Raw genomic sequence first — 27,938 nt, 5'->3', positions numbered from 1 at the left:
TAGTAATTTTGGAGTAAATTCTAACCATTCTACAGTGGGGAGAAGATTGAGAGAAAGGCTTATGCTTTCTTCAATCTGAGTAATTGGAAGGAGGAGATCAGTTGTTAAGAAACTGGTTTCCATAAATTCAGAGACTTTGCTAGAAGAGTGAGGTCACAAATTAATCTTTCTTCTGTATTATTGTTCATCGACTTTATTTAAATCTCGGTGCTGTAAAGATTATTATTCATTCAATCTAATATCAGAAAAGAAGTTGGAAACTGCATTGCTTCTCAGTGTGGTTTTTGCTGCTATAGATTGTGGAGATTATCAGTGCTGTGTACAGAGACTGGGAAAAGGACTGTGAACATGGGTTAATGCAAAAAGGCCTTGAGGCTATGCTTCCCCCCACAGGGAGCCCTGGACCTATATGTGGAGGAAGGGTTGCAGATAGGATCTATTTTATTTTTATGTGCCTTTCGGGGACTATCAGGGGTCTAACCCACCCAGGGGTTACACATAGAAACATGACAACAGACAAAGACCACACAGCCTACTAGACTGTCCATCCACACAACTGCTCAGCTCTACAATTCCTGCCATTCTTTCTGAGATTCCCTGTGCTTGTGCCATGCTTTTCTGAATTCATAAACTGTCCTCATTTCCACCACCTCAATTGGGAGGTCGTTCCATTCATCCACCAGCTTTTCTGTAAAGAAATATTTCCTTGGATTACTCCAGAGTCTACCCCCTTTCACCCTCATCCCATGACTCTCTTCATTCTAGAGCCTCCTTTCCATTGGATGAGATCCACCTCCTGTGCATTAGTACCTTGGAGGTATGTAAATGTCTCTATCATATCTCTCCTATCCCACTTCTCTTGTAGGGTGTACATTTAGATCTTTACGTTTGTCCCCATTTGCTTTAGAACAAAGATCACTGCCCATTTTAGTAGCCACCCTCTGGACCGACTCCATCCTGTTTATATCCTTTTGAAGGTGCGGTCTCCTGAATGATACAAGGTATTCCAAATGAGGTCTCACCAGGGAGCTATACAGGGGCAATATCAACTCCCTTTTTCTGCTGATCATTCCTCTCCCTATGCAACCAAGCATCTTTCTGGCTTCTACCTTTATCCATCTGTTTGGCCACCTTAATATCATCAGATACAATTATCCCCAGATCCTGCTCTTCTTTCCGATTATAAAAGAATTTCACCCTACGCTGTTCCTATTGCAGAGTTTGGTGTCCTCCACAAAACTGCAGACAGTGATATTGTGTTAGTCTGACAGACAAAATATGCAGAATGTTGTAATGTTGTGCATAGAAGTTTTTATTTCTTTGCACAGAATATATTTTTTTTTACTGCAGAATTCCCACAGGAATACTTGGAATCTGCATCCCCATTGATGTAATGGAGCTATGTAATTTTAACTCTAAACCCACACTGCAGGAAATGAAAAATAACTAGATTGATGGGAATCCGTATCTGTGAGCTGGCTTGGCTGCATGGCAGCAAATAAAATGGCCATCCTGCCAACATGATGCGCACAAAAAAGCCCAGATGCTTTCATCACTAAATTGAGTAAGGACACTGGCTTGCCTGCTGGCTCAGTGACAGATGCTGTGCATTTCCATGCGGAAAATCCCCACCCCAGCTCAGCCAGGGATGGGAAAGGCTGCAATTATCAAATCTCTTCTACTGTGCTGCAATCCCCCTAAGACAGCACGCTGGGCAAGAAATGCAGAAAGCAGATTCTACACCTCCAATTCCTTTCTTAGGACATTGCACAGCTAAGTGAGTCTATAAGTGACAACCCAGAATATGACAGGACCCAACCACTTATCAAACCACTGAGACTGACATGGAAGGCTGCTCTAAATCAACACTTCAAGCAGTTTGCAACCCCAGAATATGCAGGATAGGCAAGCAATCAAAAAAAAAAAAAAAAAAGATGGGTGTTCAGCTCATATCTCAACTTATGCCGAAAATGAACATTTCTATTCCATGCAGCAGACAATCAGAAGAGTGCTCTTCTATTAATAAATCCAGTTCAGGGCCTTTGTGACAAGAAAAGATTGTAGAACACAAATTCTAAAAAGGTCACCCTAGATAGAAGTGGTGGTATTCAAACACCCAGAGGCCAGACTGCATGGAATCCTGTCAGATTGCTTTAGTGTCAAAACTACCCGGCACATCCTCGGATGGAACCAATGACTCTCTGACTCCCCTAGGCCATGTACAATGGAAGCAAGTCCACAAAGCAAGCTCATTTCAGCAACAGTTGGAGGGGTATTTCCAACTGACCACTGTTGGGAGACAAGATGCTGGGCTCCATGGATCATTGGTCTATCACACACTTATGTTCTTATGAGTCACAATATTAAGAGCCCAGTTAACAACAGCAAAACTGCACTTCCCTCACAAAGGTAACTCTCGCCTGTGCCGGAGAAGCTGTGGGAAGGAGGGTAGCTTCTTCCACATGTTGTGGGAATGCCCAGTAATCGACTCTGCTGGGAGACACTGGATCAACAGGGATCACTGGTCCAGCCTTAGAGTTTAGACCAAAGCTGTTCCTTTTAGGCTGTGCCAACATAAATGATACCCTGGGCAGTCTCCCTCAAAAGCTGATGCGACACCTACTGTTAGTGGCCAGAAAAGCAACAGCTAAGAAAAGGAAAGTGAAAGAAAGTCCAGCACCCACAAGATTGGCTCACTAAAAGCTGGGAAATTGCCAGACTAGAACCGGTTCCACAACCTGTGAGCAATCTCTGTGCACAATCTGTCTCCCCTCCGTGCAGGGTATGCACACAATCTACAAAGCAAGGTCTTGTGGACAGAAACACCTGCAGAAAGATTTTCAGAGGGACATGGGGCAGTGGGGCTATTTATAAAAGCCTACGGCTTGCAACCACCCCCTCAAACTCATGAGTTGACCTCTGACCGCTCAGCCTCCTCCATCAGAGTCCATTCAATCCCACAAGTTGACTGGAGAATCTCCCACCCTGCATTGCCAGAGGATTTCAAATGATATTCTGTAGACGGCTTCCATAAGTTTGGTTATTAAGTTGTATATTGTTAATTGTTACTTGTTCTCATTGTAAATCCAGTTCTTTGCAGATCAGCCCCTGTTCTGTGGAGATCCGTTCTCCTTCGCTGTAAGTCAGTTCCATGGCACATGCTTTGAATTCTAATGGTGGAAAAGCATGATCATAAATAAATGATAGTAACTGATGGCAGATAAAGAAGCTGAGATAAATATGTGAGGTAAATATTCCAAGCCCCAGTAAAATAGTTTTGCTATCTGAAATGTGTAAATAGTTAGCAGTCCCTCCTATCTCTTCTGTAAGTTACATGTCTGTGTGCTGTACTGTCAGAAACTCAAAGACTAGGTTAGAACAGTGTTTCCCAGCCAGTGCACCATGGCACGCTGGTGCGCCTTCAGACCTGGTCAGGTGTGCCATGGCAAAGTCACCCCTGCCTGATGCTCAGACCCAAGACCAGCTCCTGGGCTCTGCTCTTAGTATCTCGCAGCAACACCAGTAGTGGCCCTGAAATCTGGAGGTCCTTTCTGAGAACATGATGTAGTCATGCAGGTGTCTTCTTAGCTACAGCATGAGCCCTGGAGTGTGGTAGTTAACGGGCAGCATGCAGGGCATGGAGAGCCAGGTTCCTCTGTGTGTGGCACACACAGTACCTCCTCATCTTCCCCAGCCTGAGCTTCCTCCTTTGAGTCATTTCAGCCTCTTGTCTTATCCCCAGGCTCGGTGAGAGAGGGGGAGGGTGCACAGACCCCTGGATGTGACCACGCTCAGGCCGATGCAATACCAAATGCGAAAAAAAGTGCGTCCAAACTGGGCGCACGTCTTTTCAACGCACGCACATCCCCCTTTCCCGGGCACCCGCTGCAGTATGCAAATGAGCTGCCGTGCTAGCAAGGTCGCGCTAGAGATATATTGTGCGTCCCTAGCGCGTCCATGGCTTCGGGCGCCCAGGAGATGTTGCCGTGCGCTGCCTAGGAAAAAGGACGCTCAATTAACAAGCGTCCAATTTCCCAACCATATATGGGCCGGCGTTAAGTTTTGCATGTTAAAACCTGCACACTGGGCCCACAGTGACTTTTTGCATTGGGGTAATCGCTGATAGCACTCATCATATGTAAATGCCATGTAGATGAGGCTATTAGCTACGCGCTGGTCTGGGCACGTGTTTTGGATGCGGTAATCCCATTATTGCAAAACGCATGTCCAATCCTAGGGCAAGCTGAGTGCTAGGCTGAGCGCGCTGTATTGCATTGGCCTGACTGAGTGTTGGGAGCAGCAGAGGAGATCTGGAAGCCACGTGCAGCAATTAAGGTAATTAACCAAACTGACGGCCCACATCACCCCAACTTCTCCCTTCTTCCGACCCATTCTGATGAGTTAATGTGTTTCTGTCCACTCTCTCTCTCTTTTAAAATTTGGAAGAGAGACTGGTGGGGCTTTCGGTGCTTCCCCAGCTCTTCTTTTGGCTCCACGATTCCTCTCCAGCCCCGGGAAGGCTGAAGTACCGCACGGCATTTTTTTGTTAATGTAGATGCGCCTTGGGCTTGGAAAGGTTGGGAAGCCCTCCCCAAGGCCCACCCAGACCTCTGTGCACACCCCTCCTCCCAGGCTTTGGCTCATGGGAGCGAGTTTGCTCCTGGGGTCTGCAAAGGGGGCCTCGGCTTTGACATAAACTTGCTCTGCGGGTGCCACACACAAGCCCAGGACTGCCAGGGACCAGGCAACACTTGGCATCTGGCTCCAGGGCACAAAGCAGCAGAAAAGCCTTGTTCAAGCAGCAGCGAGATCATGTGAAGCAGCGGTATGTGCGGTATTTAGCTCTAGTGCTGTTATTCCAGAGTCTCCTCTCTCTATACCCCTCCCAGCACATCACTTCTTTTATTGGTGCATTTTTTATTTTTTTTTTGCCGTGCACCTCTTATTAAGGCCACGCTCTCTCTTTAAAGCGTCCTTCCCTGAATCCACTCTTCTTGCTAGAGTCCTGCTTTCCATGTAGCAGTCTGCACCTGCATGGGAGGAGGGGCTACTGAGGCCCCACAGAGCAGAAGGGGCCTTCAAAATCATTTCTCCCCAGAAGTAAAAATACACATTTGAATAAAAAAAGGACAGCATGAAAAGACCGTAGCTGCAGGCTGAATTAGTATTCCGCCCCTTCTGCCTGCACACTTTTGCAAATACTGCTGCTTTAAGACCTATTTTACCCCCTTCCGGCAGCTTGTGTGGAGAGAAGGTGTCCGCCTGTGCATGCAGAGGCAATGATGGACAGGCCCTAGCTAAAGCCCTTCATAAACAGATTGGATTCAGTTTTGGTTTTTTTTTTTTGCAGGGCACAGCAGGCAAATGGTCAGCAATTAAGCCTAAGTGCAAGTAGCTGAGTGCCTTCCCTTTCCCTTCCATCCATGCCCTCTGCACATGAAGCTCTCCCCACTATCCATCAAAGCCTGGCTTTACCAGTGAGGTTCATTCCTTTCACTGCATTCACAAAACAAATCCAATTTGGAGACATTTAGCCTGCAAGAATCCACCAGCCTTTTCAGCCCAGTATCTCTTCATACTGGCTGTCTCCATCCCCTCTTTTCTCTGGCACTACATATGGCTCCCTGGCCCATTCTGGGTTACTCAGGAACGAAATTAAAACCATAAGAAATGCTATACTGGGTCACCGAACCTCCCTAGCGTGTCCTGATGAGACGTTTTCCCAATCAAAATTGGGGTAATGAAATCTCCTCTCATAGGTGCCAGCTCTACGGGTGCAGTGGGTGCTTGTGCAGGTTTGTATTGCCTTTAGTACCCCCACTCATTTTGAAAAGTTGGCCCCCCCTATGTCACCCATTAGCACTGTGTGAGCCTTCATGTGAGCGCTGGACTTGGAGGCTCAAGTGAAGTTTACCAGCTATGTGACTGCTGCCAAAGATCGGCGATTAGGTAGGGGAGCAGCCGAGGTCTTGAGAGATCTCATTGCCTCTTCCTAGCAGGTACATCTGTTGGAATGAGGGGTGCTGAGGGTGCAGTCTTCCATTATACACAGGTAAAAAAAAACAAAAAACGGTTTGCTGCACCCCCAACTACAGAAATGTTTCCAACTCTTCCCATCTGAGCCAAACTGCCGAGGGTGTTCCCTTAGGAAGCAGGAAGCCCTAGCCAGCCCCGGGAGCATGGGCCGTTGCCCCTGGACCCTGCAGCAGGTTGGGCTCGGCCTCTAATAGTCGGCCGGCGGGTACCGCAGGTAGATGAAGATGATGATGAAGCAGAGGGTAGCCAGGGCCGAGCTGGTAATGTTGAACAGGCGTGCTGTTTTGGCATCTTCAATGGCACCATTCAGATCATTCAGGAGTTTCTTGTCCCGCACCTGAAAAGTTAATTGCAGAAAAGAAAAATTATATAGACAGCACGATGTCTTTATAAAATATGGCAGCAGCAGCAGCGACTGTATGATCCCATTACACTCAGAGGGGCCGATGCAATTCAAACGTGCTGAAAGCAGGCACTGAGTGTCAGCGCCCGCTTTCCTAACGCACCCCTCCTGGGGGCGCCATGCAATATTTAAATTAGGGGTCTCATCGCCAAGGGGGCACCAGGGTCGATTGCGCGCCCCTACTGCCTCCTTGACAGCGGGAGCCCGCGAGCGCTTGGCTGTCCGCCGGTTTAGAAAGCGGACGCTGAACTTATCTGCGTCCATTTTCCTAATTGGCGCCCAGCAGGGGGTATGGAAAGCAGATTCTTGTTAACTGAGCGTCCATTTCCAGAACCTGATCACTGGCACTTTTTTTTTTTAACTTCTTTTTTTTCCCTCCTACTTAATATCTGCTTTTCTGTAGAAGTTTTGGGAGTGCTCAGCAATTAATGCTTGCTCTAGGCAGGCGTTAATTTTTGAACTTCAAAATGTGCATTTTAGACACTTTTTTTTTGCATTGTGGGTGATTCCCTAATAGCCTCATCAACATGCGTTTGCCTGTGATGAACTCTATTAATTCCGCTGCATGTTGGTCGTGGAAGTGCTAATCCCCTTATTGCATAATGGGATTAGGTAGCGCCTACACAACCTGTGTCCAACTGCAAGTTAAACAGTGCCCTCGGCTGAGCGCACTGCATTGCATTGGCCTCAGAGGCTGGGAGTCTGAAAATCAACGGGAAAACAGGAGGAGCTTTGAAGTATGCTGCTGTGGGTTCATGTGAAAAACTGAAATTGGTTGTTACCATTCCAAACTGAAAAACTGAAAAAATATCTTCTGAAAAGGTTAATCTGGATTAGGCATTTGTCTTGGGGGCATGGAGGGCTGGGGGGTTTGCCATTAGTTTTCAAGGACAATCAGTTTAAGACTGCTGTAATGATTCCACTTGGCCACCAGATGCCGCTGCTGAGCTTAACAAAACCTGACGGCTGTGTCCACTTCCGTTTCAATCGATGCAAGACTGTGCGCTGCCTCCGCAGAGTCTCTGGCACTGATTGATGAGCTCCTGTGAGTTCCGCAGTTTATTCCTGCACCATGCACACAACCTCCCCAGGAGGCCTGCTGCAGCCATAGCAAATTCTGCAAATTACCTTGCAATCACCCTTTGAAAATGGAATTTCCGCTGGAGCGGAAGGCAGATTTGCAGGCTGTGATACCTTTAACTTTATTGGATTTCAAGAAGAGACCTGTGTTCTCTCCAAAGCCCAAGTATAAGGATAGCTTTTAATAATTCTTATGTTGGTGCAAGAGAGGGAATCGGAATCACAATATCTAAAAAAAAAAAAACCCAAAAACCAGCATTTTCTCCAGTACCACACCTGTTATTAGATAACTGCACTGTAGCAGGGCTGGATGATCATTCTTTGGCTGTTCAGAGAGCGGTGCTTTTGAGCAGCAGTGCAAGCTTCTCTCACACACACTGCCTCAAAACAGAACAGATACACCAAAGGCAATAGCACTGCATGCTTCCCTCACACACAGTGCCCTAGCACAGAAGAGCTACAGCAGCAGCAGTGCAGTCACACACACACACTACCCCATCACAGGAAAGGTACAGCACAGGTGAAACAGTACAAGCTTCCCTCACATGCATTAGCTCATCACAGAAGAGGTACAACATGCAGGCCGATACAGTACAGTGCGCTCCGACGCAGCGCACTGTTAACCCGTGACTGGACGCACGTTTTCCCTTACCCCTTATTCAGTAAGGGGCGGAAAATGCGCGTCCAACCCGCCGAACCTAATAGCGCCCTCAACATGCAAATGCATGTTGAGGGCGCTATTAGGTATGCCCGCGCGATTCAGTAAGTAAAATGTGCAGCCAAGCCGCACATTTTACTTTCAGAAAGCGCCTACCCAAAGGTAGGTGCTAATTTCTTCTGGCACCGGGAAAGTGCACAGAAAAGCAGTAAAAACTGCTCCTCTAGCAGTCCCTAGCGCCTCTTTCGCCCGTTTCTACCTCCGGACCTAATTTAAATACCGCACATCGCGCGAGTGGCCTGTGCGCGTGCCAGGAGAGCGGGCATTCGCCTGCCCTCCTGCGGACTTTACTGAATCGGCCTGATGGTTAGGAGCAACACAAGCTTCCCTCGCACATATTGCCTCACCACAGAAAAGGTACAACATGGACAGCAAACTTCCCTAACACACACACACCCACACAGGTCCATTACAGAACAGGCATACCACAGGCATCAAACAGTGCAAGCTTCCCTCACAGGCACACTGCCCCACCACAGAAAAGGTACAAAACAAATAGCAGAAGTGCAAGCTCGCTCTCTCTCACTTACACACACTCACACACAGATACAGCACAAGCAGCAGCAGTGCAAGCTTCCCTCAACACAGTCTCATCACAGAACAGATATAGCACAGGCAATACTAGTCAGGACCAGTGCTTCCATTAGGCGAATCAGGCAAGTGCCTGATTACCCTTGGAGATATCAAAATTATGGGAGGAGGCTATAAGGGTGCCAGCAGCTCCCATCCTGCCAGTCGCTGAAAAGTACAGGAGCTAATGCCAGTGGGTAAGTTTGGGGGGGGGAGGGAGGAATGTAAGATCGATGGTTGCCTAGGGCATCTAATACCCTTATGCTGGCCCTAATATGAAGGCAAGCTTTCCTAACACACATACATGGGCGCGTGCACACACTGCTCCACCACTGGACAGGTACAGCACAGGCAGCAACAGTAAAAGCTTCCCTCATGAACACAATGAACCATCACAGAACAAGCAAACAGGTACAGCTCAAGTAACAGCAGTGTGAGCATCTATGACAGATAGTCCCACCTCAGACACATACTCAACTCCCACAGAACAGGTACATGCCAGACAGACACACTCACGCCCGCACTCACCACTTGGACAGCATCAGTATAAGCTTCCTTCAGGCACCTACCACACACTCTTTCTCACCACTGAACAGGTACAGCATGGGCAGCAGCAGTGCAAGTTTCCCTTCCTCCCTCCCACACTCCCCTGCCTTCGATTCCTGCCCTCTTCACCACTTGGAAAGAGGAAACTTTCAAGCCCACACTGGGTTCCAGCTTTGTCATCTTGAAACCTCACACACGATATCACTGTTGGATAATTCTGACGCTGGTGCAATACAAGGTATCGCAGCCTGCAGCGGATCTTATACCCAAGGGCTGGCTGGCTGACAGATGCCATTGCGCTCTCTGAGCTTGGCTGCTATTCCCAGCAACCTGACTCCCTTCCGATGTTCAGGGAACTGGTCTACAAAATTCTGTTTTCCAGCCCCTCCTGCGCTCTGCACGGCTGTAATCTCTGGCAGGCTCTGATTCCCATCTACTGTTACCTCATTCTGCAGCAAAATTGCCATTACAAAGATTGTTGATCTGTTAATTAAAATGGGATTATATCTAACATAATCTGCAGTTAGCCCCCTTCTCAGTAGAAAGATACATTTCACCCCAGCTTTTTCACAGAGGTCACATTTGAGCGTGTGACCTGCTTTTGGTCATGCGTGTGCAAGCACTCACCTTGAGGGAATACGCTAGTGCAATGAAGCCCAAGCAGCAGAAGTTGAGATAGACAAAGTTGAAGATAGACCAGAGGTAGTAATCATTGACCTCGGTGGTGTCTGGTGAAATCTCAATCACTGTGGCAGGATTTGTGGTCTTCGTGGTTGTTGTGGGCATTTTCTTCTTCTTCTCCTTCTCCTTGTCCTTCTCCTTCTCCAGGGCGTGCTTGCACTGGATGGGGGGCCAGGTGGCATCCCCTCTGAATCCTTTGTTCTCCATGAGGAGCAGCGGGAGTTGGGTGCTCAGGGCAGGGCGGTAAGAGGCAGGTAGCAGGGGAGGGAGAGGAGCTCGGGTGGGTGGGGGAAGCTTCCTTCTTGGGGCTGAATCTGGAATGTTCCCCAGCTCAGAAAGAGGACTTTTCTGTGCCTCCTCTCTCCTACCTGTACCCAGCTTGCAAGACTGGATATGGGCAGTAAGGGAGAGGAGTATGCAAGTCAGGGAGAGGCAAAGAGAGCTAGTGAGGCAGGATGTGGGGGAGAGAAGGACAAGAATCCAGCAGAACGGTGGGATGAAAGAGAGAGCAGTGGAGGAAAGGAAGTGGAGAAAAAGGAAATGGAGAGAAGAGATGGGGATGCAGAGGAAGAAGGGATGGAGAGAAAAGGAGAGAAGAGGTGAAAGAATTAGAGTGCAATTGGTAGGGGGGAAAGAGTAAGGGAAAGAAGGGAAGGACAGTGGAGCAATTAGAAAAGGGAAGAGCAAAGCAAGCAGCAAGAGAAAATAAGGATGGGGGGAGAGAAATGTTGAGACATGCAGGTGAAAAGAAAGAAAAAGCAGAGAGAGAAAAGAGAGGATAAGTGACCACAAATTAGAAACAGAAATATGTAGGCGAAATCTGACCTGGAAACCCCAAGACTCCAGACTCTGCATGCAATGCAACACTGGAGAAACTGAGAAATGCATTTCCTCCTGCGCTGTGTGAAATGCAAGGAGATCAGAGATGCAATTTTACCAAAACGAACAGAGAAAAATCAAAGACTTCCCACAAAAGAATGAGCAGGAAAACCTCCGTATAATCCTGGGAGAAGCAGAAGAAATGGCAGCCATAGCAGCAAAATATTTTGGATTCTGCCATCAGACCAGAAACATAAGGAGGACGAATGTCAGGCTATTTAACCAGATGAATGGTGATTTATCTGTCTGAGGATTGCTCTCTTCAGAACGGTTACAGAGTGTGTGGAGACTTTTAGCTGCATTCAAAGGGGCGTCCTCAGTCGTGTCTAGGTCAGGGGCGTAAAGTAGGCACACAGGATGGCATTTTCAGATCTGTGTGCCTACTTTACCTCCTTTCCCTCTTCTTGCTGAAAAAGAAGATGCAAAATCTGAGGGTACTTTTCCCTTGGGTATTTGTGCAAGCATATTTTCAAAAGAAAAACTCTGTGCATAGCACCTAGCAGAACTGCAGCTACAAAAGCACCCAAATGCGTTTCACTCAGGTGCGCACCAAACATCACAAGAACCTGGGAATTTTCTTTGTTGTTTCTTTTCTGGACTTTGTAGTTCTTTCCTTTTAACTCTCTTTGTATTATTTTGGCAACACATCGACAAATTGCCAGGCCAATGAAGTTTCTGACTCAGAGAGAGAGAGAGGAAGGGAGACTACCGAACACAGTGAACACATGGAGTGGGTTCCATTGCAGCTCGTGCCTCCTGCAGAGCTATGTAACATCACCTCTCCCCTTTCATCAGGATTCCTTGCACTGTCACAACATAAACCATACCCCACACTTTCACAAGAGAGAGGAATTGGGTCTACAGTCATAAACCCTTTGCTCTGCTGTCACAAGACACAGAATCAGCTGTCACAATCATTCTACCTTGAGAGTAAGCTCCAGGGGAGGAGGTGGAGAGACTAGGAATGAGGTTATTAAACCATAACAGTCAATTCCTTGATTTGCTCATTGTATTAAATCCCTATTATTAAACTCAATCTAACCTGTAAAGTAATAAACTCAATCTAACCTCTAAAGTCACCCAGCTGATCATTTTAAGGAATGTTGTTAAGCATTCCCCCTCTCATTTTAATAACTAGTCAATCGACACAGTCAGTCTTTTCGCTCATATTAGGTCTCTAATCCATCCTTCCCACGCGTTCCTCTAATTTACCCTGTTATGTTATGACATATCAGGACTGGTTATTTTGTCTCAGTTATTTGTCCTAAACGCTCTCCTAAGATACCTGTATCACAATATATTACGATATGTTGAGTTATAATACATGTTAGTTCTGGTTAAGACCTGTTACGATATGTTAAGTTATACGCTTTGATATGTTACAAGTTCAAGTTATAATACATTCCATAATCAACTCCCTTCACTGTTCTATGTAACGCTCCTTAGCGAATTTTTTGGTTATATTGTAAACCGGTGTGATTTGTACTTGTACAGGAACTTCGGTATAGAAAAATTAAAAATAAATAACTATATAAGCAGCAATCAACAATGGGTTGGAGGCTATCCAGTCTTTTGCACTGTCACATGAGGAGGACCCAGTGCAAAGAGCTCCTAGCTCTCAGGAGGCTAGAGTGGAAGAGCTGGGGGAATTGAGGCAAATGGAGAGATATAGCAAGGAGACCTTCAGGGACATAGAAGAGTGGTCCCATCTCCTCTTTGGGAGCCTCTAATGAGAAGGAGAGAACCACCTTGGTGTGGCAGGCAATCTATAGTCCTCTTGCATGAGGATGCATCTCCAAGGGTGTGTAACCAGGAAGATAGGGAGACAACTGCTGTTGTTATGGGTGAGTCAGTCATTAGGAAAGTGGATAACATAAGAAGTTAAAAAGTGCCATGCTGGATCAGACCTAATAGTCCATCAAATCCAACATCTTGCCTCTGACAGTGACCAATTCAAGTCACTTGGAAGTATCTGGCAGATCCTAATGAGGAGATCCATTCACTATTGCTCACTCTTAAGGTAAATGGTGACAATTTTCACATTTATGTAGATAATAATTATTAATGGATCTGTCTCACAGAAAATTGCCCAAACCTTTTTTCAACCCAGCTATATTATCAACCTTGTCCACATCCTCTAGCAACAAATTCCACACTTAACTGTATGAAACTGAAAAAATACTTTCTTTAGTTTAAATTTGCTGCCAGTTAGCTCATGGTGTGTCTCCTTGTACTGGTTCAAGGTAGCCAAGTTGGGCATGAGAATCGCTTGGCAACTTGCCTACCTGGTGTGAAGGCAGCAGACCTCACGTCACCTACATGGGATTTTAGAGAGTGCTGGGGAGAAGACGGCTGTCACTGTGCATGACATAGAAACGTGCAGGAGGGAGAACATGAAGGCTAAATGTAGGCTTGTAGGTAGGAAATTCAAATCCACAATCTCCAGGGTAACATTCTCAGAAATGTTTTCAGTTCCACACACAGGACCATAGAAGCAGGCAAGCCCTGGCGTCTCAAAATGTGGATGAGATGGTGCTGGGAGGAGGACTTTAGTTCATTAGGAACTAAGGGAGCCTATTCTGATGGAATGGACTCCACCTTAACCAGGATAGAACCTGGCTTCTTGTACTAACAATTAAAAAGGAGATTGGTTTAGCTTTAGACTAGATCATAGGGAAAAGCTGACAGTCACTCAGGAACACATGGTTTGGAGTGAGGTATCTTCAAAGGATACTATTACTAGAAAAGAAGAGTATCCTGTTAGAGAATGTGGAGAAAGCCAGGGTAGCTCAGGTGCATTTATGAGCAGACAAATATGAATGATTCTAAATTACATGAATCAACTATTAATAATAAGTGAGTTATAAAAAGAAATAAAAATGATACATTTAGGTGTCTGTATGCAAATTCCAGCAATCTAAAAATAAGATTGGAGAATTAGATTGTTTGGCACTAAATGTAAACATCAGAGGCATCTCAGAGACCTAGTGAAAAGAAGATAACCAATGGGGCATATTGATATCAGGGGACAAAATCTATCAAAATGACAGCACAGATTAAACTGGCATAAAGTCAAGCAGGATGACAGTTCTGAAGAAAAAAAACCTCACTCTGGAATTTTTATGGGTAGGAATTACATGCCTGATGGGGAAGAGTATACCAGTTGGAGTATACTACCATTCACCTGACCAGGATGGTGAAACATACTGAAATGCTAACAGGTTAGAAGGCTACTAAATTAGAAGCGCAATAATAATGGGAGATTTCAGTTATCCTGATATTGATTGGGTAAATATATTAAAAGGGCATGCCAGAGCCATAAAGTTTCTAGATGCCATAAATGACTGCTTTGTGGAACAGCTTTTCCTGGAATCAACTGAGGAGGAAAGGGAGTAGTTAGTCTAGATCTAATTCTCTTTGAAACATAGGACCGGTTGCAAGAGGTAAAGGTGCGGTCACTTGGCAATAGGAATTATAATGCAATCAAATCTGAATAATCACTGGAGGAGGAATAGTAAATACAACTACTGCAGTAGTATTCAACTTTAAAAAAGAGACTGATAACATGAGGAAGTTAGAAGGAAACTAAAAGAAGAAATTGAAAGGTTTAAAATCTGCCTGAGGGATGGAGATTGTTTAAAAATACCATCTTGGAAGCTCAGATAAAATGTATTCCATAAGTTTAAAAAAAGTCAACAGAAGACCAATTGACTTCCAGCTTGGCTAAATGGTACTGTTATTAAAACTAAAAAGGCATCCTTTAAGAAATGGAAAGTAGATCCTAATGATGAAAATAGAAAAGAGCATAAGCGCTTGCAAATTAGATGAAAAACATTTATAATAAGGCAGGCCAAACAGGTCCTCTGCTGTTTTACTATTTATTTTATTATTGTTATTCTTTATATTTATTATTTTTATGTTTTGATTGAAGAGAGAATTTAAGGAGAAACTTTCTGAACTGGTAAAAATGAATAAAACCTTTTTCAAGTACATTAAAAGCAAAAAGCCTGGAAAGGAATCAGTTGGACAACTAGATGACCAGAGAGTAAAAAGGAACACTCAGTTCAAAATAAGGCCACTGTAGAAAAATGAAATTAAAATTTTGCTTTGGTCTGGCTGCAGAGAATGTAGGGGAAGTACACACAGTGTAACCATTCTTTGTAGGTAATAATTCAAAGGAACTGAAGCAAATCATTGTGAATCTGGAAGCAGTGTAGAACAAACTGACAAACTAAACAGTAGAAAATAACCAGACCTTATGGTATGTATTCCAGAGTTTTGAAGAAATTCAAATATGATTGCAGACCTACTACTGGTAATCTGTAATTATCATTAAAATCTGTCACTGTACCTGAGTTCTGGAGAATAACCCATGCAGTGCCAATTTTATTTTTTTTATAAGGCTGCAGGGGTGACCAGGAAACTATACACCAGTGATCGTGACATCAATACCAGGTAACATAGTGGAAGATATAGTTAAGAACAGAATTACTGGGCATATAGATAAACATGACTTAATGGAGAAGAGCCAGCATGAATTGAGCAAAGGAAAGTCATACCTAACCAATCTGCTAGTATTCTTTCAAGGTATAAATAAACAAATGGGGATAAAGGTGAGCTGGTTGATTATAAATGTGTCTGGATTTTCAGAAGGAATTTGATAAATTCCCTCAAAATTAGAAATTAAAAAGTCATAGGATAGGAGGCAGTGTCATAAGAAGTTGCCATACTGGGTCAGACCAAGGGTCCATTAAGCCCAGCATCCTGTTTCCAACAGTGGCCAATCCAGGTTACAAGTACCTGGCACGTACCCAAACATTAAGTAGATCCCATGGCACTACTGCCAGTAATAGCAGTGGTATTCCCTAAGTCAGCTTGATTAATAGCAGGTAATGGACTTCTCCTCCAGGAACTTATCCAAGCCTCTTAAAGCTTGACTAGTACATGATCTACAATTCCTTTCACCCAGTGGAGATTTGAAGTTCTATTCTGGATTGGTAACTGGTTACTGATACTACTGCTATTCATCATTTCTAAAGCACTACTAGACATATGCAGCACTGTACAGATACAGTAACTCAATTTTTACTGCATGAGCAAAGAAGATGTGCTCATATATTTTACTCACATTTTATTACTTTGATCCTAGAGAGAGGTGAATAGTGGCGTGCTCCAGGGATCTGTCCTGGGACCAATGTAGTTTAATGTAGTCATTAATGGCATGGAATGGGAGAAATAAGTGAGATGAAAAAATTATAAATGACACAAAATTACTCAAAGTAGTTAAAACACTAGGGATGTGCTGTCATTTAAAAATCTCATGGAAATACCAACAGACTTTCTTGTTGTGTTTTGTGTCATTTCCCATCCAACGTGACATAAAACCAAATGACATTTTGTTTCGTCATTTCTAGCATGTGCTATTTTTTTCAAAATAACATGTAAAAAAAAAGCACCCACTAAAAACAAACTGAGCAACACAAAACAAACAACGTGGATGAAAAAAGCTGAACAAAAACAAAACAAAATTGCTTTCCATGCACATATGAGCAATCACAGGAGGACCCTGTGAGACTGGGGGCCCGGGCATCTAACTGGGAGTTGAAATGTAAGGTGGACAAGGGCAAAGTGATGCACACACAGGGCTAAATAATCCCAACTAGAGATGCACAATGCCGGGTTCTGCATTAGGAGTCCCCACCCAGGAGTCACTCTGGACCATGCATTGAAATCCTTGGCTCGGTGTGCTGTGGTGATCATAAAAGCACCTAGAATATTAGGATTATTCAGAAAGGAATGGTGAAGAAAACAGGAAATCTCACACTGCCTCCGTATTGATCCATGCAGAGACCGCACCTTGAGTACTGTGCCCGCCCCAGCTCGAGAAAGACATAGCGGAACTAGAAAAGGTTCCCCTATGACCAGAGGCTATGCAGGCTAGGGATATAACAGAGGTTTATAAAATCATGAGTGGGGTGGAATAAGGTAATAGGAAACAGTTATTTACCCTTTCAAATAGGACTAGGGGCCATGCTATAAAATTCTGAACAAATTTAACATTTTTCAGTTGATACACAATTAAACTGTGGAATATGCAATCAATGTGGTGAAGGGTAGTAGTATAACTGGATTTTAAAAAGGTTATTGTAAGTTTCTGGAGACAAGGTCCCTTAATAATTATTAAGTCAACTATTAGATGGCCACCTCTCACTTCTGGTAGAGAGCAGGAATGGATCTCTTCCTAGTGACCTGCAGGCCGATATAGTACAGTGCGCGCCGGCAGAGCGCACTGTGAGCCTGCATTTGGGCGTGCGTTTTCGACACGCTAGCTTTACCCCTTATTCGGTAAGGGGTCGAAAATGCGAGTCCAACCCCCCCGAACCTAATAGCACCCGCAACATGCAAATGCATGTTGCTGGCCCTATTAGGTATTCCTGCGCGATTCAGAAAGTAAAATGTGCAGCCAAGCCGCACATTTTACTTTCAGAAATTAGAACCTTTTCTGTTGGAGGTCCCAAAAGGTCCCAAAAGTAAAAATTAATTAAAAAATGTAAAATCGGCCCACAGCTCGCGGGTTGAAAACCGTACGCTCAATTTTGCCGGCCTCCGGTTTCCGAACCCATGGCGGTCAGCGGGTTTGAGAACTGACACCGGCAAAATTGAGCATCGGCTGTCAAACCCGCTGACAGCCGCCGCTCCTGTCCAAAAAGAGGCGCTAGGGACGCGCTAGTGTCCCTAGTGCCTCTTTTTACCACGGGCCCTCATTTAAATACTGAATCACGCGCACAGGAGAGTGGGTGCTTGCCCGCTCTCCCGCGACTTTTACTGAATCAGCCTGCTGGATTGGCCACTGCTGGCGACAGGGTTCTGGGCTCAGTGGACCATTGGTCTGACCCAGCATGACACATCTCCTGGTTTTACGAACTCTTCCCCTCACTGTCACTGGAATGAGACATCAGTTGCCACTTTCAAAAATCCGTCCTCACTCTGTGGCGGAAGGGAGTGGCTACAGCTTTATTTTACAGGTAGGGACCTTCATTTTCAGTTTACATTGTATTTATCATTAACGGGAGAAGATCAATGGAAACAAATAACCCATGTTTTCCACTGATTTTTCTCCCTGATAACAAACAGTGCTAAATTCCCAGGAAAAAAAATAAAATAAAACTGCAAACGAAGCTCCTCTCTACAGGCCAAGTCTGCAGCTAATGCCTCTTCCTGGGCTTCTGCCAGTGCTTATTGCATTGCCAGATCCTCTCCGAGCCGCCGACGCTGCCCCTGCTGCAGTCCTGCCGCCAGGGTCCGGCCCGGATCGCGCTCTCTTTCTGGTGCTGGCTGTCACTTTCGGTATCTTTCTCTGGATGGCGCTCAGAGGCTACATCTCTGGCTCCTTTGCACTGGGTGGTGGGGATTGGAACTCGCATCCCACACCCTGGACCCAGTGTCGTCGTCCCCCCCACACCGCCGGTGCTGAGTCTTCCCTCATCCCCTGACTCCTGAGGGGCCCCTCAGCCACTGCTGCTTGCGCCTCTCCTTACCTGTTGATGGGGACCCGATCAGAGGCCCTGCAGCTGCCCCAGCCGTGGGTCTCCGCCTGGGTGTCTCTGCCCCCCTCTCCGGGGTCCTCAGTTCCTCTCTCCCTCCTAGTATGTCTCTGGGTCTCCCCGCCCCCCCCCCCTTTCCCGCTGGGTCCCTGTGCCTGCCTCTATCCCGGTCTCACTTTGGGGGGCCCCTGGGGCCCTCCGGGCGGCCGAAGGCGGAGGCTCCTTACCTGGATGCGGCTGCCTTCCTCCCCGCGCCGCTGCCGGTGGTTACATTGGTGCTGGTGCCGGTCCGGTACCGGTCTCGCTGCAGCTCCCCCCTGCGGTTCCAGGGGGGGGGGGGTCGGTGCAGGTCCAGGCTGGTCCTGATCTCGGTGCCGCACTCGCTCGTCTGCCGGAGGGAGAGAGCGCGCTATAGCGAGGCACCAGATGCGCAGCCCCCGCTCGTCTGCAATTCCCTTTCCCTCCCTCGTTCGGTGACTGCGCCTCTCGGTCACCTCTGCACGTTCGCCTTTCACTGATCCCCAAAGCTCTTCTGCTTGCACTGCCTTAGCTTTGCTCTCAGTCCCCTAAATGCCGAGCACCCCCCTCCCCCCATCTTTTCCAGGTCGCCCCTTCCACCTGCTAAGCTTTTCCAGCGCAGGCTGCTCCTTATCCTGCTACTTGTGTTGATTTTCTCCGGGTAAAGGTTCGTTGTCCTCGCAAGTCTCTTGGATTTTCGGGACAGGCACGTCCGCCTGTAATCAACCTAATGCAGCCCGCGCATCCAGAAAGGCGAAGATGCGACCTTCATGGGCTTTGTAAGCTGCCTCTTCCCGGACTGTGCCTCCCGCTACAGGCAACTTTCATTGTTCTCCCACTACGATCAGAGAGAGAGAGAGAGTCTTTTTTTCCCCCCCAGATCTTTCCTTTCTGCTCGTATTTCTCTGGCTGTGCATTCCTTAGGATATCATCCTGCCTGTCTCTGGCTGGGCAGTGAGTCATGCTCCCCAATGACGATTACCTTCATGCTCAAGTAAACCGAGAAGCCCACACGACTCCAAACTAATTGCACAGGAGGCATTTTTTTTAAGGGGCTCAGCCTACCCATGGAGGTGGTGAAGGCAAAAAACGGTATCGGAATTCACTGCAAGGCGCGGGCTGGGTTAGAAACTGGGGGAGCGCTCAGACCAGGGAGGGGAGCGGTAAAAGGTTGCACTCCCAAGGAGAGAAAGGTGATCAGTGGAGTGCCTAAGGGATCGGTTCTGTGGCTGGTTCTGTTCAGTGGGGGGGGAGGGGGGATTAGAGAACATAAACATCTTTTGGTGGATGCTGCCTAACATGCAACATAGTGGACAGCCTGAGGGAGTTGATGGAATAAGAAGGGATTCTTGGTTGACAGCCAACTTCCAGTACCAAAAATATGCAGTTATGCATTTTGAGTGCAGAAATCCCCCAGAAGGGGTGAGGTGCTGATGGGCATGAAACAGGAAAGAAACATCAATACATCCAATGATTTTAAGGTAGGAAAACTGTGCAACAAGGCCATGTCTGCAAATGGAGGATGCTAGGGTGCATTATGAGGGTTATAACTAATGGCAGAATGGAGGAAAGCCAGGGCTTAATTTGGGGGGGGGGAACGGCCAGGAGCGGCATTTCTTTTCAGTCTTAAAAGGCAGAGCAGCAGGTGTGTTCTGCTCCAGCCCAGGAGGTATGCCTGGAGCGCACAGAAGATAGCAGCCACTCTGGGGCCGATGCAATACAGTGCGTTCAGCCCAGCGCACTGTTTAACCTGCAGTCGGACACGGGCTAAATAGGCACTAATCCACCCCCTAATGCAATAGGGGGATTAGTGCCTATTTATCGCGCATCCCATGCGGAGTAAATGAGATAACGCTTATCACATGCAAATGCCTGTGAATGAGGTTATTACTCATTCACTCCAAATGCAAAAAGATAAATGTGCGTCTCAGATGCACATTTATCACTCAGATATTAACGCCTGCCTGGAGCAGGAGTTAATATTTATTTATTTATTTAATTAATTAAAATCTTTTCTATACCATCGTTAAGCAATGGTTCACAATAAGGCACATAATTTCATGTTTGCTTAAATGTGTTAGATTCTATTAACTAAACAGGTGCTAACAAATACTGTAACATAGTTTCATATTAAATATTACTTAGTGGTTGTGATAAGTCATGTCTACTTCTAACTATATCAGCTATAAGATAAATTAAAACTTAAATCTCACTCTATGTTGTTGCAATCTAATAAGAATAAAATACACACAATTTGAGTAAGCTGGTGTGTGTGTGTGTGTGAGAGAGAGAGAGAGTTCTGCTGACCACATCCTACATTTCCCTGGATTCTACTCTCCATTTTCTTTGTGGTATGCTTGCTTAAATAGCCATGTGTTTAAACTTTTTCTGAATGTTTTGATGTCTCTTTGCAATCTGATTTCTAAAGGCATAAGAACATGAGAACATGCCATACTGGGTCAGACCAAGGGTCCATCAAGCCCAGCATCCTGTTTCCAACAGTGGCCAACCAGGCCATAAGAACCTGGCAAGTACCCAAATACTAAGTGTTTTCCATGTTACCGTCGCTAGTAATAGCAGTGGCTAATTTCTAAGTCAACTTAATTAATAGCAGATGATGGACTTCTCCTCCAAGAACTTATCCAATCCTTTTTTAAACACAGCTGTACTAACTGCACTAACCACATCCTCTGGCAACAAATTCCAGAGTTTAATTGTGCATTGAGTGATTAGTTTTAAATGTGCCACATGCTAACTTCATGGTGTTCCATATTATAGGTCCTGCTAGGGATAGGGCCCTACCCCTTACTTGACTTAGTCTGGCTGTTTTTACTGAGGGAATAGTTAACAGGGCTTTGTTTGCTGATCGCAGGTTTCTATTAGGGACATGTACGCGAAGGGCTGTGTTCAGCCATTCTGCATTTTCGTCGTGTATTAATTTATGTATGGTGCATAGAGTCTTGTATTGAATTCTTTGTTCGATGGGTAGCCAGTGTAGTTCAATTAGGGTTTCGGTGATGTGGTCTCTTACTTTTACCAGTTGGAATTCTTGCAGCTGTGTTTTGTAATACCTGTAGTGGTCTTATCGTGGTGTAGGGTAATCCTAGTAGAAGGGCATCGAAAAGAAGTTATGCTTTTCTGTACTTCTTTTTTAAAGTAAAAAAAAATAAAACAAAATAACTCGCCAGACCGCCGAGTTATGAAGTCCGACGCCAGTCATGAAAATGGCTGCCGATAAACTCCTTCCTAGCGCAACCCCCTAATTTCCATATTGCATGGTGCCCCCTCCCCCCCTTGCGGGCGCCATGCGTGCATTAAAAAAGCGGGTGCTGAAAAGTCAGCGCCCGCTTTCAGCGCACATAATTGCATCGGCCCCTCTGTTCCTTAATTCAGCCCCTCCCTTCTTATTCCCTCTCCCCCACCTATTCCCCTGTATTGCAAAACCACATAAGAGGAAGGAGGTGATACTGAAGCAAACGCTGCAAGAACAGACACAAAAAGGGTTTGAATTAGCACAAGCCTGAAACTTGCAAGCATTGCTGCCGATTGTCAAGGCTTCAACCCTGGCTTTGGTGAATGGCTCTGCTGCTCTTAACTGTCAAACCCCTGCTAATTCAAGCTCTTTTTGTGTCCATTACCAAGGAATTAACAACTCAGAACGGATTTCTACCACCTTTTTTTCTGGGACCCGATAAAGGGGAGCAGAACCAGCAGTGTATATCAGTTCTGGTTCCCCTAAGGAAACAGAACAGAACCAGTAGTTGCATGGATCGTTTATGGCCCCCCTAGCTCTTGGAGGAAGCAGAGAAGAACAAAGAGTGTTGGAGCTGCTTACCCTGAGACAAGGGCAGCCGCGTGGCTTCGAATTTTGTGCAATTTCCCAGCACAATTTAGGAGGCTATGAGGGGCAGCAGCCAAGCTGAAACAGATGCAAGGAGAATGCCTCTCAGCCCCGCTGCTTCTGCCACTCCTGGGCGCGTTGGCTTCCTGCTTATCACGGCATCATCCCAGTCCCTGCCGCCTCTGCTACTGGTGACCACACTGATGAGGGTGAAAGGGCCAGAAGAGTGAGTGAGGGGTTGAGGAGATGGAGAGAGGGGGGGGAGGAGAGAGAGATGAATGATGGAATCGGAGGAAGGAGAAGGGGAATGAGGGATGGGATGTGGGAGGGCAAAAGAGTGAGTGATGGGATATATAACAACCTAGTAATGATGGCAGAAAAAGATCAAATAGTTCAACCAGTGCCCAGCAAGTTTCTTAATGCTAGTAGCTGCCGCTCTGTGCAGGTTATCCCCCCAAGCCTTGTGTTAAGGATAGTAATATCAACAATTGAAAACAAGCAATTGTCAAACCCATAACAAAAATGACTGCTAGCAACATTTTGCAGGGTGAGCAACCTTCTTGGTAATTCATACAATGCTACTTGAGTGTGCAGCTGTGGTGTGTGTGGGGGAGAGGGAGGAAGAGTCTGTCAAGGGATCAGAGCTGCTGAGGGATGTGAGTGAGAGAATCTGGACTATGAGATGTGAGAGAGATGATCAGAGAGTGAGTTAAGTGATCAGAAGGGATGGAGAAAGGATTGAGTGGTAAGGGGAGGGAGAGAGAAAAGAGTGAGTGAGTGCGTAGAACATGTGATGTTGAGGTCCATACTTTTGAATTCCAGGTACCACATTCCTGTCCAAGGAGTCTGAGGACAGCAGATGGTGCACACCAGTTTGTTATCACCCTTCAAAGCAGAGGTGAACCAAATCTCTTCTTCTCCGCCGAGAAGGGAGAGGAAGAGAGTTGATGGAGAGAGTGATTTTTCAGGGACTTGAGGATCACCAGGGATAGGGGTTTTAGGACCAATGGGGAGAGAGGAAACAAAGACCACTGGGAAATTTATGGGGGGCTTGGGAGGGCAGAGAGGAAGGGGTTAGAAAAAAAGATCCCTATTCTCTCTATTTGCCTTCTCCTCCTTACCCCAGTGACCCTGAATCCCCAACCTCTAGCTATCCTTAGCTTACCAGTGCTCATCGAACATGTGAAGAGTGTGAGCAATGTGCTCAGGTATGTGTGTATGTGAGAGACAGTTCACATATGGCTCTGATCCCGCACTTTTTCACAGGTCACACCTGATCCTAGCCCCACCCATCTCACCCCCTCCACAGTTCCATTTTATTTTTGTCTACAAATTAAGCCCTGAGGGAAGCCACTGTATAAATCCCATTGCCACTCCTTCTAACACTGGCAAACAAATACTAACTTTTATTAGCGTGCAGAATTAATCAAAGTCCATTTTCTCAGTACACTCAATTCTAACACTGGCAATCAAATAGTAACGTTAAAGCTTGCACACTATATAAACAGCCAGTAATAGTTTAATCCTCCAATAGTTTATTTCTCTAGATTTAAGCACTTTTCCCCAGCAGTTCCAATTTACCACCAGCAGATGAAGGTTCTGCTGTCAGCACTCCCTCTGTACTGTGCCTGGAAGAATGGAGGCCCTGAGAAATGTGCCAGTGAGTAAAAGACCCCAGCCTTGGTGTGAGGCTGAGCACTGGTGCCACTCTTATTTGAGAAGTAATGTGTCTTTGAGCTCCCAGCACAAGAAGTTGAGGTGGGAAACATCCCTCCTCTTGATCCTGCAAGCATAGTAAGACACTCTCCCACCCATGGCCTTGTCCTTCTGATCCATCTCATGTCATGGGGTGAGTATGGCACAGAGGACTGTGATACTGGAGGAGGCACGGAAGCAACATAGGGGACCCCCTTTGATGCCGTTCCTTTTGGAGCCTAAAATGCCAATGGGTACCTCCTCAACATCGAGCTGGGACTTAGCCTCGCCGGCACAGACGCCATTGTCATTCATGGTGTGAAAGATCTCCATGACAGTGAGTTATCTGTTTTTCCAGGACCTGGGGGTCGACTGTATCATCGGCGAGGACTCAAAGGAGCATGGAAGACCAAGGCATTGTCTAGTGCTGGGGCAGAATGCTTCAGCATGGACATCCAGGAGTCCCATAGTTCCTTCCACAGTATGGAAGGACCAAGCACTATCATTGGAATGGGACTGTTATGGTTTAACCAAAATAAATGCTTAAATATCAGCAGCTTGAAGAAAGATCTTTACTTAGATAAAGTATGGAATATTCCAGGAGAGTGCAAAATTACCAGCAAGGCAATTCAGAAGCAGTCTCAGAGAGCATTGTGTACCCAATAGATTAAATAGGTACACCTCCAATTCAGGGCAGGAGTATCATCCAGAAACGCTGCCTGCTTGCTGATATTGAGCCTACAACACCTGCTCTTTCCTTTGAGCCGCGCGGGCTAGTCCCGCCCCACCTCCCACGTCATCAGGAGGCGTCGGCTCAAAGGTCAGGCAGAGGCGTCGCGCGACAAAGGGGCATGCCCCTTTGTGCGCCCCTTCGTGCGCACTTAGCACTTTCGTTACCTTTATTAATTCCATCTCCTCTTCGCAACTCTGACACTCCACTCGAAGAAGACAATGAATATCACCACAGTGATAGGAAACGGAAGATACGGATCTCTACAAAAAAAACGTAATGTACCATGACAACCTCAACTTACGCCCATATTAACAACTAATACTGCAAAAAACCTCTGCTCTATTTTTCTAGCTACGTTAACCATATTACTTGTCAACATACAATCTGTTAGAAAGCAAACACCAATAATATACGATCTAATTACTTCCACTACTGCTGACATAATTCTGATTACAGAGACTTGGCTTTATGAACATGATACTGTTATTTTAAATAATATGTGCCCAACAGGCTTCACTCCTATATCACAACCACGCTCCAGTAGACGAGGAGGAGGCTTATTAGCAATAATAAAATCCTCCCTATCACCCCGTAAAAAAACCATTCTTCAAAATGACCACGCAATAGAGATTTTATTAATAACAACAAGTGTTCTAAACATCTGTTTACTATACAGCCCCCCTGGAATTCTTAACAATAATCTTTATAACTTCCTTGAAACACTTATCACTCTCCCTTGCGACTTAGAAAATACTATTCTTGCTGGTGATTTCAATTTACATTTTAACAACCAACAGAATTACCCTTCTGTTACACACTTAACTGAAGCATTAACTGGACTGAACTTTAAAGCTATCATAATTGAGCCGACACAAACATGGAAATACTCTAGATCAAATATATATTAACCATCCACTACATGACTTCACCGCGGATGTCACCTCAATACCATTGTCAGATCATTACTTGATAAAAGTAGTAGGAACAATCAAAATACCTAATAAAAATAACAATAAAATTAACTCTCATGACTAAATACAACTCTGTTGAAAAAAACTCAACATTGAACTTTTTACCAATACTTCTGCCTGGGATAAGCAGCGTGGAATCTGGCTATCGCTTGGGATCCTGCCTTATATTTGTGTCCTGACTTAGCCCCTGTTGGAAACAGGATGTGGGGCTTGATGGACCTTTGGTCTGACTCAGTATGGCAACTTCTTATGCACTTTTACCAAAAATTAACCAAAACCCACATTCAAACATATCTGATATGCTAAACTACTGGGATAACAGTATAACTGAAACTTTAGACACTATAGCACCATTAAAACTGAAGAAAATCCTCAATAAAGTTTCATCAACTTGGTACAATGAGTCACTTAAAAAAGTCAAATGTAAACTTCGTAGTCTAGAACGAAGATGGAGAAAGAACCCGATTCCTGAGAGAAAACATGAATACTACACTTTACTACAAAAATACAAAAAAGAAATAATAAAAACAAAAAAATCATTCTATTCTTCTAAAATAAAGAACGCATATGGAAATCCAAAGGTTCTATTTTCAATTGTCAAAGATCTCACAACAGTACAAGAAATCAGACCATTACACATATCAGACACCTTTTGTAATGATATAGCCAAGTATTTCACAACCAAAACAAAAAATATCTCAGCTGAATTCGAAACACTTCCTATTCCAAAACAATCAATTCCCCAATTAGACTTTTCCTTTTCAGAATTTGCAGCAGTAACTGACACAACGATTATGAAGATTTTAACAAAATCCAAGCCTTCAAAAAGCCCATTTAATCCATGCTCTGGAAACCTACTCAAAGAATTAAAAGAACATTTTGCTCCGTCAATAACAAAGATAGCAAATGCCTCCTTATCCCAAGGAGTTTTTCCAGATTCTATTAAAAAGACATCTGTTATACCAATACCAAAAAAAAAATCAAGACCCTCTAGATTTAACTAACTACCACCCAATAGCTACACTCACATCTATAGCCAAAATTATCGAATCCGTTGCCCTACATCAAATTTCAAATTATATTGAAGATCATAATATACTCCACCATAATCAACATGGTTTCAGGATAGCCCATAGCACAGATTCCCTACTAACATTGTCATTTGACACCATTATAAGAGGATTTGACTCTAACACAAACTATATTCTCGTTTTGATTGACATATCCGCTGCATTCGATACTCTGAATCACACTATTTTACTAACCAACCTCCAACAAATTGGTATCACTGGGACAGCTCTTCAATGGTTCACTGCATTTTTATCAAATAGACCACAAAGAATTACCCTAGGAAAACACAAATCAGAATGGTACACAACCGAAACAGGAGTACCACAAGGATCATCACTTTCTGCTCTTCTTTTCAACATATATTTCTTACCTCTATGCCGCCTCCTTGATGGTCTTAACATAAACTTCAAAATATACGCTGATGACATTCAGTTCATTATACCTTTTTCTAATACTTGATCTAATACATTCTCTTTGATGCAAATATACTTAACAGCTATAAAAACTTGGCTGTTCCATAACAGGTTAAAATTAAATGCAGCCAAAACCGAACTAGTTTATCTTTCAACGGGCCCTGATTCCATTCACAAACCTCCACAATTCTTCCTCTTTGACAAACAGCAAATACCCATAAAACCCTATGCAAATAATCTCGGAATTTTCATCGACTCAGTTATCTCTCTCAAAACAAATATCTGAGACAGTTAAAAAATGCTTTTTCAAACTACACATGCTCAAAAAACTCAAACCTCTTAACTTTATCTGACTTCCGGACAATTGTTCAAGCTCTAATTCTAACAAACTTAGATTACTGTAACACATTATATTTAGGACTGCCATTATCATCAATATATCCATTGCAACTTGTTCAAAATGCTACAGCAAGAACAATATATAACTTATCTCGTAAAGATCATATAACACCCATTTTACAACAACTACACTGGCTCCCTATAACTCACCGTATCAGATATAAAATCTTGTCTACCATCCACAATCTGCTCTATAACGTCGACTCGGTTTGGCTCTGCTCCATGTTACGCATATACAAGCCCCCAAGACAGCTACGATCCATGGACAAATGTTTGCTAGAAGTACCAACAGTCAAAACAGTCAGCTTGGCTCTAATCTGCAAAAGAACCTTTTCCATTG

At 45.0% G+C, this 27,938-nt stretch overlaps 1 protein-coding gene across 1 annotated transcript; it reads right to left on the bottom strand.

Moving 5' to 3' along the window:
* Positions 1–1,064: 1,064 nt before the first annotated feature.
* IFITM10 (interferon induced transmembrane protein 10) lies at positions 1,065–19,378 on the bottom strand. The gene is made up of 3 exons (XM_029583144.1): positions 18,685–19,378; positions 9,981–10,476; positions 1,065–6,373 (listed from the first exon to the last, which is right to left on the bottom strand). Exons 2-3 carry the CDS (start codon positions 10,239–10,241, stop codon positions 6,224–6,226), a joined length of 411 nt encoding a protein of 136 aa, XP_029439004.1. The 5' UTR covers positions 10,242–10,476; positions 18,685–19,378; the 3' UTR covers positions 1,065–6,223.
* Positions 19,379–27,938: the final 8,560 nt, after the last annotated feature.

This window comes from Rhinatrema bivittatum, chromosome 17 (assembly GCF_901001135.1).
Source record: "Rhinatrema bivittatum chromosome 17, aRhiBiv1.1, whole genome shotgun sequence".
In the NCBI taxonomy this organism is placed as follows: Eukaryota; Metazoa; Chordata; class Amphibia; order Gymnophiona; family Rhinatrematidae; genus Rhinatrema; species Rhinatrema bivittatum.
The sequence above is the reverse complement of the archived record's forward strand: the minus strand, read 5'-3'. Positions and strand labels throughout refer to the sequence as shown.

Excerpts from the sequence above, each read along its gene's own strand:
- IFITM10 (XM_029583144.1), bottom strand. The coding sequence starts at position 10,241 with ATGGAGAACAAAGGATTCAGAGGGGATGCCACCTGGCCCCCCATCCAG. Across the intron at positions 6,374-9,980 it reads CACTAGCGTATTCCCTCAAG|GTGCGGGACAAGAAACTCCT; the intron begins GTGAGTGCTTGC and ends TTAACTTTTCAG.